The 13,874-nt window shown below is 37.9% G+C and overlaps 1 protein-coding gene across 7 annotated transcripts in view; it reads right to left on the bottom strand.

Annotated features, from left to right (window-relative positions):
- The window catches only part of DNM3 (dynamin 3), a 534,866-nt gene that overhangs the window by 290,318 nt on the left and 230,674 nt on the right, over positions 1–13,874 (bottom strand). For all 7 annotated transcript variants that reach the window (XM_044266982.1, XM_044266981.1, XM_044266976.1 and 4 more), the window contains exon 13: positions 149–200. In XM_044266982.1, the coding sequence (XP_044122917.1) occupies positions 149–200 (52 nt within the window). The remainder of the gene's footprint in view (positions 1–148; positions 201–13,874) is intronic.

Genomic DNA, 13,874 nt, shown 5'->3' with positions numbered 1-13,874 from the left:
AAAAACCTTACAAGCAAAAACAAAACAAAATAAAAAGCTGCATTTTTGGCAAAATCTGCACATGATTAATTTGCATTAAAAAAATCAGTCAAGCAACTGAGCTCAAATTCTTTGGGCATGCATGCACTGATTATTTTAAAATGCCTACCTGATTTCCAATTGTGTTTTTCTTGTGAACCTGACTGCTCCTCTGCTGAGCACTGAGAAAAGGAAAGGAGACCAGCACTGAAGAAACTCATGAGACTTTTTTGGGAACAAGTAACACATATTAAACTATATACAGGCTTTCAAAATGCATCAAAACCTGAGACAGAGCAAACACCAAAAATCCAGGCCAGTTTAATTCTGGAAACAAAACCAGCTCAGGGGAATTAGTATGAACTACCCATCCCAAACCAAAACATGACATCACGGGGTACAAAACTGTATTGCTACACTAATCACATGAGTCTGCACGTGTTTGTGATGTCCTAATAGAGATACAGAATAGTTGCACTGAAAATAACAGTTAACCCACTTAACTGAGTATATGCTCGAAGAGCTGTTTTATAGGTACCAGCGATTTTGATTTAAATTTCTACTTTCACTCCATGAGATAGTTACTACTATTCTTCTCCTTTTACAGGCAGATAGAATGAGTTACACAGAAGCAAGGTTGCTTTCCCAAAGTCACTCAGCTAATAAGTGGTGGTACCAAGCACTCTGATTCCAGATCCCAAATTCTTTGTGCTATTAACCAATCTCATTGCTTTGAATTCTACTCCATTCTGACGACTCCTAGAATGATCTCCAGCTTGGACCTACTTCCCCACCCCCAGATTCAAATGTTTTGGCAACTCATCCTCTCCACTTGGATGCCTAATGGACATCTCAAACTTAAAATGCCAAAACTGACCTTCTGATCTCCTCCCTAAAACCTGCTCCACCACAGTTTTCCCCTCCTTGATTAGGGGTCATTCCACATTTCCAAGTGCTTAAGCCAAAATCCTTGATCCCTCTCTCTCTCACATACTCTACAACCAATCATGAGTAAATGCTATTGACTTTACTTTTTAAGATGTATTTAAAATTTGGGGAGCCTGGGGGGCTCAGTTAAGTGTCCAACTCTTGGTTTTGGCTCAGGTTATGATCTTGGGGTGGTGAGATTGAGCCCCACACCAGAGTCCATGCTCAGCAGGGAATCTGCTGGAGATTCTCTCTCTCTCTCTCTCTCAAACAAATAAATCTTTAAAATAAAATAAAATAAAATAAAATAAAATGTATTTAAAATTCAACATCTTCGGGAGCCTGACTGCTCAGTCAGTGGAGCATGCAACTCTTGATCTCGGGGTTATAGTTTCAAGCTGCATGTTAGGTATAGAAGTTACTTAAAGATAAAACCTTTTTTAAAAATACATTAATTTAATCCAATAAAATCCAACATCTTTTTACCACCCCCTGTGGCTACCACATTGGCTCTTATTCATATTATTATCACTTACTCTGGACTCTGCTTCCACACTTGTCCCCCTAACATCAATTCTCAACACAGAGGCCAAAATGATCCTTTTATAAAGGGGATCCTTGCCATTCTGCTGCTCAAAACACTCTGTACTACTATGCAATACCATTCTACTCAGCGTAGAAGTCCTTACAATGGTCCACAGGCCCTACTCAGCTGACCCCCAACCTCTGCCTCTGTGAATCATCTACTGTCCCCACCTTGTTCATTGGAGAGGTCCAGCCACAATGACTCCTTTCTTTTTTTTCAAACCGACCAAGCATGATCCCACCTTAAGGCCTTTATGCTGCTACCTGTTTCCTCTGCCCAGAACACTCATCCCCGACAACCGCATGGCTCTCAACATCACCTTCTTCAAGCCTTTGTTCAAATTGATCTTTTCAATGAGACCCACCACGATGACCCTATTGAATGTTACATCCCTCCCTCCTCCGGCACTCTTGTCCTCTTCCTACTATTCTATTTTTCTCTGTGGCACTTTATACCTTCAAACCTACTATATAGTTTACTGATTTTGTGTATATCTATTTTCTCTCTTCTTCCTTGAGAACATAAGCTCCTTGTGAGCAGTGGCTTTTGTCTGTTCCAGTGCCTAGGAACTACTCAGCACATAGTTGGCTTCAACAAGTACCTGTTGAATAGAAAGTCCAATGAGACTAATACATTTTAACACAAGCACAGAGGGAGTAAGAGCCAGATACAACCCCAACAATTGAGCTTGGAGCTCAGATATCATGTGTTGTGTTACTCTGTCTCTGAAAAGAACAAAGGCTTTCTTTCCATGAATCCATGAGTAAACACCTATTGATACAAGAAAATACAAGTCACTGTGGCGATTCTGAAAAGCCATACTGAACCCGCTCACTAGTTGTTTAATAGTTTATAGAAGCTGGTTTAGAAATTGACAAAAAAGTCTAAAATAGAGAAAACCTAGATATGTCATCAGTCAACCATTTAAAGTGATGGGATAGTGTGATTCAGTAGCACATCACAAATCACACATTTAGAACAGCTGTTCCAAATAGCAATTTTTTGTAATCTACTGTGATGTATTTAAGGTACTTCTCTTCATTCAATCTCAGGAAGAAACACACACTACATTCAAATGAGGCTGGGGAAGGTATGAGTGGTAAAGGGACACACAGTATTTGATTAGTAAAGATTTTGGTATTTTGTTTTTGTTTTTCAATTTCAGGGTTTGAGCTTCTTTTTTCCTGTTTGTTATTTTCCTAGTTTTTAGCTGAATGCTTGCTTCCCTCATCACTGTGATATTCATCTCTCTCCAACCATTCATCTACATAAGCCAAATCTACATTATTCAAGTTTTTGTGGTGGGGCTGTAAATGAGATCCTTTACAACAGGCTGTGCCCAGGGGTCTGATGCGCCCACACTGCCCTCTGGCTGCCCACCAGGCTGTGAACCACGGAGTGTATCTAAAATATTTCTTCTCTGGGGCTTCAGATCTTAGCCATTATTTCTTTCTCCAGGCCATGTGGGTTTCCCCCTCCTCAGGGAAGAACTGGGACCAGAAACCATTGTACTGCAATCCTCCTTCATGGCTCCTTCATGGCTATGGTCATCCTTTCCAAGCACCATAACTGTTGTTCAGGGTTTTCTTAAGGGGAAATTTTTTGGTTTTGTTTTTTCTTTTCTTTTTTTTTTTTTTATCTGTGATGGTGGTGGTATTTGTTTTGTTTTGTTTCAATTTATTTATTTTCAGAAAAAGAGTATTCATTATTTTTTCACCACACCCAGTGCTCCATGCAATCCATGCCCTCTATAATACCCACCACCTGGTACCCCAACCTCCCACCCCCCCCCGCCACGTCAAACCCCTCAGATTGTTTTTCAGAGTCCATAGTCTCTCGTGGTTCACCTCCCCTTCCAATTTACCCCAACTCCCTTCTCCTCTCTAACACCCCTTGTCCTCCACGCTATTTGTTATGCTCCACAAATAAGTGAAACCATATGATAATTGACTCTCTCTGCTTGACTTATTTCACTCAGCATAATCTCTTCCAGTCCTGTCCATGTTGCTACAAAAGTTGGGTATTCATCCTTTCTGATGGAGGCATAATACTCCATAGTGTATATGGACCACATCTTCCTTATCCATTCGTCCGTTGAAGGGCATCTTGGTTCTTTCCATAGTTTGGCGACCGTGGCCATTGCTGCTATAAACATTGGGGTACAGATGCCCTTCTTTTCACGACATCTGTATCTTTGGGTAAATACCCAGGAGTGCAATTGCAGGGTCGTAGAGAAGCTCTATTTTTAATTTCTTGAGGAATCTCCACACTGTTCTCCAAAGAGGCTGCACCAACTTGCATTCCCACCAACAGTGTAAGAGGGTTCCCCTTTCTCCACATCCTCTCCAACACATGTTGTTTCCTGTTTTGTTAATTTTGGCCATTCTAACTGGTGTAAGGTGATATCTCAATGTGGTTTTAATTTGAATCTCCCTGAGGGCTAATGATGATGAGCATTTTTTCATGTGTCTGATAGCCATTTGTATATCTTGCTTGGAGAAGTGTCTGTTCATATCTTCTGCCCATTTTTTGATGTGTTTGCCTGTTTCGTGTGGGTTGAGTTTGAGGAGTTCATTATAGATCCTGGATATCAACCTTTTGTCTGTACTGTCATTTGCAAATATCTTCTCCCATTCCGTGGGTTGCCTCTTTGTTTTTTTGACTGTGTCCTTTGCTGTGCAGAAGATTTTGATTTTGATGAAGTCCCAGAAGTCTATTTTCGCTTTTGTTTCCTTTGCCTTTGGAGACGTATCTTGAAAGAAGTTGCTGTGGCTGATATCAAAGAGATTACTGCCTATGTTCTCCTCTAAGATTCTGACGGATTCCTGTCTCACGTTGAGGTCTTTTATCCATTTTGAGTTGATCTTTGTGTACGGTGTAAGAGAATGGTCGAGTTTTATTCTTCTACATATAGCTGTCCAGTTTTCCCAGCACCATTTATTGAAGAGACTGTCTTTTTTCCACTGTATATTTTTTCCTGTTTTGTCAAAGATTAATTGGCCATAGAGTTGAGGGTCCATATCTGGGCTCTCTACTCTGTTCCACTGGTCTGTGTGTCTGTTTTTATGCCAGTACCATGCTGCCTTGGTGATCACAGCTTTGTAATAAAGCTTGAAATCAGGTTTTTTCATTTTTTTAAAAGATTTTTATTTATTTATTTGACATAGAGAGATCACAAGTAGGCAGAGAAGCAGGCAGAGAGAGAGAGGAAGGGAAGCAGGCACCCTGCTGAGTAGAGAACCCGATGCAGGGCTCGATCCCAGGACCCTGGGATCAGGACCTGAGCCAAAGGCAGCAGCTTTAACCCACTGAGCCACCCAGGCGCCCCAAGGGGAAATGTTTTAAAATAAGGTACTTACTAGTAGTGATCATTTCAAACTATGCTAGACCCACAGGTGTTTAAAGCAGGCAAACTACTGGGGACCCTTGACTTATGTGTATATCCTCTTAAAATCACATCAGAGAAAAATAGCAGAACATAGAGCAAAAGACTGAGATTGCTGATGACTCCCTATACTACCTTAAGCAAAGAATATAGACCATAGAGACCTCAGTGCCTTATCTATAAAGTTTGAGTGTGTGTGTGTGTGTGTGTGTGTGTGTAGACAGAGAGACAGAGACAAGGGGTGGGCAACTAGACTAGCTATTTCTTAGGTTCCTCTTAGATCCAAGATTCCTTAAGAGGCAAAGTTATTCTCAGAAGCTTATGACCTACCCTATGTAGAGAGACTTTCCACTGACAGAATCTTTACCTACTAAACTATCATATTTAGGATTTACCATAGTCTAAGAATGTCCAGAAGGAAAAGAATTTATTTTATAATCCAATATCAAATATTAGTGTTAAACACTATTGGGCGCCTGGGCGGCACAGTCGGTTGAGTGTCCAACTCTTGGTTTTGGCTCAGGTCATGCTCTCAGGGTTGTGAGAGCCCAGGGTTGGGCTCTGGACTCAGCACAGAGTTGGCTTCAGATTCTCTCTCTCCCTCACCCTCTCCCCTTCCACTCATGCACTCTCTCACAAATAAATAATAAATCTTTTTTAAAAATGCAAATATTAAATTAACTTTACTTTTGACCAAAAGAATAATCTTTTCATAGCAACTGGCCCCATAAAGACAGGATACTTATTATTATTATTTTTTAAGATTTTATTCATTTATTTGACAGAGAGAGACACAGCAAGAGAGGGGACACAAGCAGGGAGAGTGGGAGATGGAAAAGCAGACTTCCTGCCGAGCAAGGAGCCAAATGCACGACTCAATCCCAGGACCCAGGGATCATGACCTGAGCCAAAGGCAGCCACCCAATGACTGAGCCACCCAGGCGCCCAAGGATACTTATTAAAGATGTATTTAGGTACTTGAAGTTACTAAATCAGAAACATAATAAAAAAATAAACTTCTAGTTAGAAAATATTCTTTATCAAAATTCTTCTATAGGCAATGATAATTAAACTAAAAATATTTAAAAATATTCATTTAACAATGGGAGGACTTCTAGGAAGATAACAGAGTAGGAGAATCCTAAGCTCACTTGTTCCTATGAACATACCTAGATAATAGCCACATCAGTGCAAACAAAGCAGAAAATGATCCAAACACTAGCAGAATAGACCTTCCACAGTTACTCATAGAGATGATGTCAGAGGAGCCAAGGCGGGAGGGAAGCAAACTCTTGGTGAGACCAAACACAAATGGAAGGGATATCACAAGCATGGAGGAAACCTCATACCAGGCACCCCAGGCACAGTGGACCTGCACTAGGAATACAAGTCCCCATAACATTTGGCTTTGAAAACCCATGGAGCTTAACTTTATGAGTTTTTTACAACCAGTGGGGCTTAACTCTGGTACTTTAAAAATTGGCAGGCTCAACTCTGGGAGATGTGGAGAGGGACAAGAAACTGGGTCTCTGCCCTTAACAAGACAGTAGAGCAAACAATCCCACCTAGATATAGCACAGAAGCAGCAGCTTGAAAAGCACATGGGATATATGAGAAGGAGATTTATTTACTAATTTCAGAACGCATGCTAGAGGGGAAAAGATCATTCAGAGAATTCTCCAAGAACAAAAGAGCTGGCAAGTGCCATTCCTCCCCATGTACCCACCCCTACTCCAAGCCTAGATAGCCAGATACCTGTGGGAAGCAGCTTCAATACCCTCTACCTATCTTATTTACACTGTGTACCCCACCCCCACACTCTCCTGGGGATTCACTCCACCCAACCTACGCCACTCTTCAGGAGTCCCATCAAAAGGGCTCCTATTGTATCTCCCCCTGCAAGCAGCCCCAATAGGGACTGACACCACTCCAAAGTCACTTCTGCCCTGATGAGAGGGTGAAAACAACTACACACACCAATTCCACTGCATCCCCAGCAGCCAGGCCTTATAACTGGCAATGTGGAAAGAGTGCCCTGCTGATCAGTGCATTTGCAGCCCCAGCAGACAGTATGGGGACAGGTATCTTGGTCTCACTGCCAGCCCCACCCACCAACAAACACCTCTTGGGAGGCAGTACAGGGAGAGAGCCCTGCAGTTTGGGGTCACTTTGTAGCCCTGACAAATAAGCTGAGGGCAGACCTCTAGTCTGACTGCCCCATTACCCAACTACAAGCCCACAGGGGCCCTGGCTGGCCCCTTAATAGCACAGGGACTAAATCTTGCCCACAACAGGTCAAGTGAGCCATTGCAGCTGGCTGGACTAAAGGCAAAGAAGGCTTAGCCACAATAGTAGGGCACATGAAAACCACACATGAGATATCCCTGAAGTGCCTGGTTCTGGTGAGCAGAGGACCTTGTGCTACAAGGGCACCCCAGGACCTCTTTCTTATAAAAGCACTACTTTCAAGATCCAGGAGACATAACTGCTTTTTTTTAATATATAGAAACAAACACAGAGAAAATGAGGAGACAGAAAAATATGTCACAAATTAAAGAATAGGACAAAACCACAGCAACAGAGTTAAATGAAACAAAGACAAGAATACGCCTGATTTTAAAAAAAAAATCAAAGTAATGGTCATAAAGATACTTACTGGACTTGAGAAAAGAATGGGGGATCTCAGTGAGACCTTCAACAAAAAGATAGAAAATATAAAAAAGAACCAATCAGAGATGAAGAACTCAATAAATGAAATTAAAAATACACTAGAGGAAATCAATAGTAAATTTGAGGAGACAGAAGAATGGATTAGCAAGCTGGAAGACAGAGCACTGGAAAGCAACCACACCGAACAGCGAGAAGAAAAAATTAATTTAAAAAAATGAGAATAGATTAAGGGAACTCAGCATCATCATCAAGCATTATAACTTCTGCATTATAGCCATCCCAGAAGGAAAAGAAAAGGGGACAAAAAATTTATTTGAGGAATAATAGCTGAAAACTTCCCTAATCTGTGGAAGGAAACGGCTATCTGATTCCAGGAGGCACAGAGAACTCCCAACAAAATCAACCCAAGAAGGCCCATACCAAGACACATAGTAATTAAAATGGCCAAAAGTAGTGATAAAGAGGGAAATTTAAAATCAGTAAGAGAAAAGAAAACAGTTACATACAAGGGAAACCTCATAAATCTATGAACTGATTTATCAGCAGAAACTATGCAGGCCCAAAGAAAGTGGCATGGTATATTCAAAGTGCAGAAAGGAAAAACCCTGCAATCAAACATTCTCTACTCAGCAAGGCTATCATTCAGGGCAGAAGAAGAGATAAAGAATTTCCCAGAAAACAAAAGTTAAAAGAGTTCATCACAACTAAACCAGCCTTATAAGAAACACTAAAGGGAATCCTTTCAATGGAAAGAAAAGAAATAGGAAAACTGTGAAAGGATAAAATTTCACAATTAAATATGAACATAATAAAAGTATTACATTGATCACTTATAAAACCAGTATGGAGGTTAAAACACAAAGGCAATAAAATCAGTTAAATCTATAAAAATCAGTCAAGAGATTCACAAAATAAGAGGATGTAAAGTATGATATCATATACATGAAACATGGGAGGGGAAGAAAAATTTAAGGCTTTCAGAATGGGTTCAAACTTACGTGACCATCAACTTAATATAGACTGCTATATCATAAGATGTTATTTATAAGCCTAAGGGTAACCACAAATAGACCTGTAATAGATTTGCAAAAAATAAGGAGGAAGCAATGCAAGCATATCATTACTGTCATTACATGACAGACATAAAAGCATAAGGGAAGAGAGCAAGAGAAGGAACATGGGCAGAAATATAAAAACAACCATAAAACAAGTAACAAAATGGCAATAAGTGCATACCAATCAATAATTACATTGAATGTAAATGGACTAAATGCTCCAATCAAAAGACATTGGGTGACTGATGGATTAAAAAAAAAAAAAAAAAGGCAAGACCCATCTATGGGCTACCTACAAGAAATTCACTTCAGACCTAAAGATACATGCAAATTGAAAGTAAAGGGATAGAAAAAGTATTTACCATACAAATGTAAGCAAAAAGAAGGCTAAGGTGGCAACAATATAGACTTTAAAAGAAAGACTGTAATAAGAGACAAAGAAGGACACTACATACTAATAAAGGCAATAATGCAACAAGAGGATATAACAGTGGTAAATATTTGTACGCCTGATATAAGAACAACTGAATACATTAAGCAATAATTAACAGACATAAAGGAAGAAACTGACAGTAACACAAAAAAAGTAATGAACTTTAATACTCCACTAACATCAATGGATAGATTTTCCATGGAGGCTAAATAACATGTTACTAAACCAAGAAATCAGAGAGGAAATAAAAAATACATGGAGAGAAATGAAAATGAAAACACAATGGTCCAAGATCTTTGGGACACACCATAAGCTGTTCAGAGAGGAATGATTACAGCAATACAGGCCTACTATAAGAAGCAAGAAAAATTTCAAATAAGCAACCTAACCTTATACTCATAGGAGCTAGAAAAAGGAAAAACAGAGCCCAGAGCCAGTAGAAGGAAGAAAATAATCCAAATTAGAGCAAAAACAAATGAAATGTAGACAAAAACAAAAAAACAACAAAAACAAAAAAACTCCACCAATAAAACAGATTAATGAAACCAGAAGCTGGTTCTTGGAAAAAAAAACCAACAAAATTCTTTATCTTTGGCCAGACTCATCAAGAAAAAGAGAGAGGGCTCAAATAAATGAAATCAGAAATTAAGGACGAGAAATAACGCACACCACAGAAATAGCAAGGATTATAAGATAATATTATGAATAATTATATGCCAACCTACAAGAAATGGATAAATTCCTTGAAACATATAACCTTCCCAAATGGAATCAGGAAGAAACAAAATTAGAATGGACCCATTACCAGCAATGAAACGGAATCAGATAAAATTAAAAAAAAAAAATCTCCAACAAGCAACACCTATTCAAGCTGTCCAAGACCAACAGCTTCATAGGTGAATTCTGCCAAACATCTGAAATAGAGTTAATACCTATTTTTCTTAAAATACTCCAAATAATAGAAGAGGAAGGAAAGCATCCAAATTCATTCTGAGGCTAGCATTACCCTGATACTAAAACCAAATAAAGATACTACAAAAAAGGAAAACTACAGGCCTATATCTCTGATGAACACAGATACAGAAATCCTCAACAAAACCTCAGTAAAACAAACCCAACAAAACATTAAAAGACCATTCACTATGATCAAGTGGAATTTATTCCAGGGATGCATGAGTAATTTAATATTCGCACATCGGTCAACACGGTACATCATATCAACAAGAGAAAAGAGACAAACCATATAGTCACCTCATTAGATGCAGAAAAAGCATTTGACAAACCACAATACCCATTCATGATAAAAACTCTCAACACAGTAGGCTTAAAAGGAACAAACCCCAAGACACAATAAAGGTCTTATATGAAAAACACATAGCTAACATAGTGGTGGGAAAACAAGAGCTTTTCCTCTAAGAACAGGAACAAAATCAAGACGTCCACTCTCAACACTTTTGTTCAGCATAGTATTGGAAGTTCTAGCCTCACCAAACAGACAAGAAAAGGCAGTAAAGGTAAATCTATAGAGAGAGAGATTGGTAAGGAAGTCTCAGGATTCAAAAGTACTATGTGGAAATCTGTTGCATTTCTATATGCTAATAATGAAATAGCAAAAAGAGAAATTAAGAAAACAAGCCCATTTACAATTGCTCCAAAAAGAATAAAACACTGGGCAGCTGGGTGGCTCAGTTGGTTAAGCTTCTGACTCTTGATTTCAGCTCAGATCATGATCTCAGGGTGGCATGGAGCCTGTCTAAGATTCTTTCTCTCCCTCTGCTCCTCCCCACCCTCAAAAAATAAAAAAATGAAATGAAATATCTAAGAATAAACTAACCAAGGTGGTGTTCATGCATTGGAAGAACCAATACTGCCAAAATGTTCATACCACTCAAAGCAATATACAGATTTCATTCAATCACTATCAAAATACCAACAGCATTTTTCACAGAACTAGAACAAATGACACTAACATTTGTGTGAAATCACAAAGACCCCAAATAGCCAAAGCAATCTTCAGAAAGAAAAACAAAGCTGAAGTCATCACAATCCTAGGTTTTAAGATATACTACAAAGCTATAGCAATCAAAACAGTACGGTTCAGGCACAAAAACAGACACATACATCAATGGAACAGAAAAAAGAGTCCAGAAATAAACCCATGCTTTTATGGTCAATTAATCTATAACAAAGGAGGAAAGTACATACAATGGGAAAAAGATAGTCTCTTCAATAAATGGCATTGGGAAAACTGGAGGCTACATATAAAATAATGAAACTGTACCACTTTTTTACATCATAAACAAAAATAAACTCAAAATGGTTTAAAGACCTAAATGTGAGACCTGAAACCATAAAATTCCTATTTAAAAAAAGCAGTAATTTCTTTGATATTTAATGTTAAAGTACTGGGACTATGCACAGCAAAGGCAATCATCAACAAAATGAAAAGAAAAACTAGTGAATGGGAGGAGATATTGTAAACGTTTATCCAATTAGGGGTACATATGCAAAATATATAAAGAATTTATATAACTCAATACCTGAAAACCAAATAATCCAATTTAACAATGGACAGAAGTCCTGATTAGACATTTTTCCAAAGAAGACACCCAGATGGCCAACAGACACATGAAAAGATGCTCAACATCACTAATCATCAGGTAAATGCAAATCAAAACCATAATGGGACATCACCTCACATCTCTCAGAATGGCTAAAATCAGAAACTGAAGAAATAACAAGTGCTGGCAAAGATGAAGAGAAAAGGGAAACCTCAGAACCATTGGTGGGAATGCAACCTGGTACAGCCACTGAGGAAAACAGTATGGAGGTTCCTCAAAAAATTTAGAATTACCATATGATCCAGTTATTCCACAAAAGGGTATTTACCCAATAAAAATGAAAACACAATTTGAAAAGACATATCCACTTTTAAGTTTATTTCAGCATTATCTAAAATAGCCAAGATATGCAAGCAATCCACCTGTCCACAGATAGATGAATATATAATAAAGATATAATATATAATATATGTATTATATTGTATGATGTTATATTATATTATATATATTATTATAGTATAGTATTTTACATATACACATACTATGAGTTATTGCTCCACCATTAAAAAGAATGAAATTTTGCCATTTGCAATAACACGGATGGACCTAGAAAGTTATTACACTAACTGAAATAAGTCAGTCAGAGAAAGACAATACCATATGGTTTCACTCTTACATGGAATTTAAGAAATAAAACAAATGAACAAAGATAAAAGAGACAAACAATAAAAAACATTCTTAAATAAAGAGAACCAACTGGTGGTTGCCAGAGGGTAGGCTGGTAGGGGATGAGTGAAACAGATAAAGGGGGTAAAGAGTACACATATTTTGATGAGCATTGAAAATGTATAGAATTGTGAATCATTATACTGTATACCTGAAATGAATAGAACGCTGTATGCTAATTATACCTGAATTTAAAAAAAATTAATTTAATTTAATTTAAAAATATAAATAAGTAAAAATTAAGATGTATTCACGGAAGCCATGTAAGGACTTGCAAGTTAATTTGAGCCTTTGGACATGTTCTTGGCAATAGGTATTTAGTTGGTTATATCTGCAATATTGAAAATATACCTATATATAATGCTTTAATTTGATATAAATAAAAAATTTTAGGGAATCAGTTATCTGCAAGGCACTCTGTAGAAGATATAAACACAAATAAGTGTAGTCCTTGTAATCAGAAGCCTCTGACTTACCTGATGAGGGTCGTGAAATACACAAAACACAAATAATACAGAACAATAAACTTCCTAAGAATAAATATGTGAAGATGTAACAGAAAGCTAAAAACTAAAGTGCTTCTGTTCCAAATGTAGGATATAATTACCTCATATCTTCTTATTTTGTGTGTGTGTTTGTTGTTAATTGTATAAATTCCTACTACATACAAGCCACTGGAAGCACTAACACACATAAAACCAAATTAGGTTTATTTAGTTTAATTTTCTGAGACCTAACGATTTAAAAAGTATATAATAAGAGGCTTAAATTTTTATAAAAAGAAGAACACAATGGAATTCATTCAAAGATAAAAACATATTATCTTTTAGCTCAAATTATTTTTTGCATACTCGTATCTATCCTTATCCATGTGCACATATAATAAAAGATTCAAATAACAAAGGAGTGTGTCAAGGGGGTATGTGACCATTTTCCAAATAAGCCCTATGCATAGTCACTGGTCCAAATGTTCAGAGAAAAAAGATTATTTTGGTCTGATATGATCTAAGATTTTCACAGAAAACCTGAGAAGAGGTTAAACTTTAACAAAGGAAGACAAGCAACTGCATTCCAAGAGAATGGAGTAGTAGTAGCAACTCCAGAAGGGAGAAAAATGAGGTATGTAGGGAAGTTGTGCAAAGTAAAACTATTATGACAAAATTATATAATCATAGACTCGGGTTTGTCAAATGACTTTAAAAGCCATCTAGTACAATCACTATATATTGAAGCCAATTATGATGGATTTGGCCACTATATTAGAGGCAACAAAAAGTATTCAAAGTTTCTGAGCCAGCAAATGGCATGATCAAAGCAGTGTTTTAGTAAAATTACCTTCCTGGAATGGGTACTATTGACTCTGAAGCAGGGAAGACAGGAAACAGCCTAGACCCCCTCCCTCTGACTGCGGAGTCCTGCCCAGCCTTCAAAGTCAATCGAGTCCCATTTCTGGATTATGCCTTCTTAGAAACCTCAAGTTATCTCTCTTTCCCATGAACTCCCAAAGCTCTTT

Source organism: Neovison vison, chromosome 10, assembly GCF_020171115.1.
Source record: "Neovison vison isolate M4711 chromosome 10, ASM_NN_V1, whole genome shotgun sequence".
Classification (NCBI taxonomy): domain Eukaryota; kingdom Metazoa; phylum Chordata; class Mammalia; order Carnivora; family Mustelidae; genus Neogale; species Neogale vison.
This window is presented reverse-complemented; position numbering and strand designations above follow the sequence as displayed.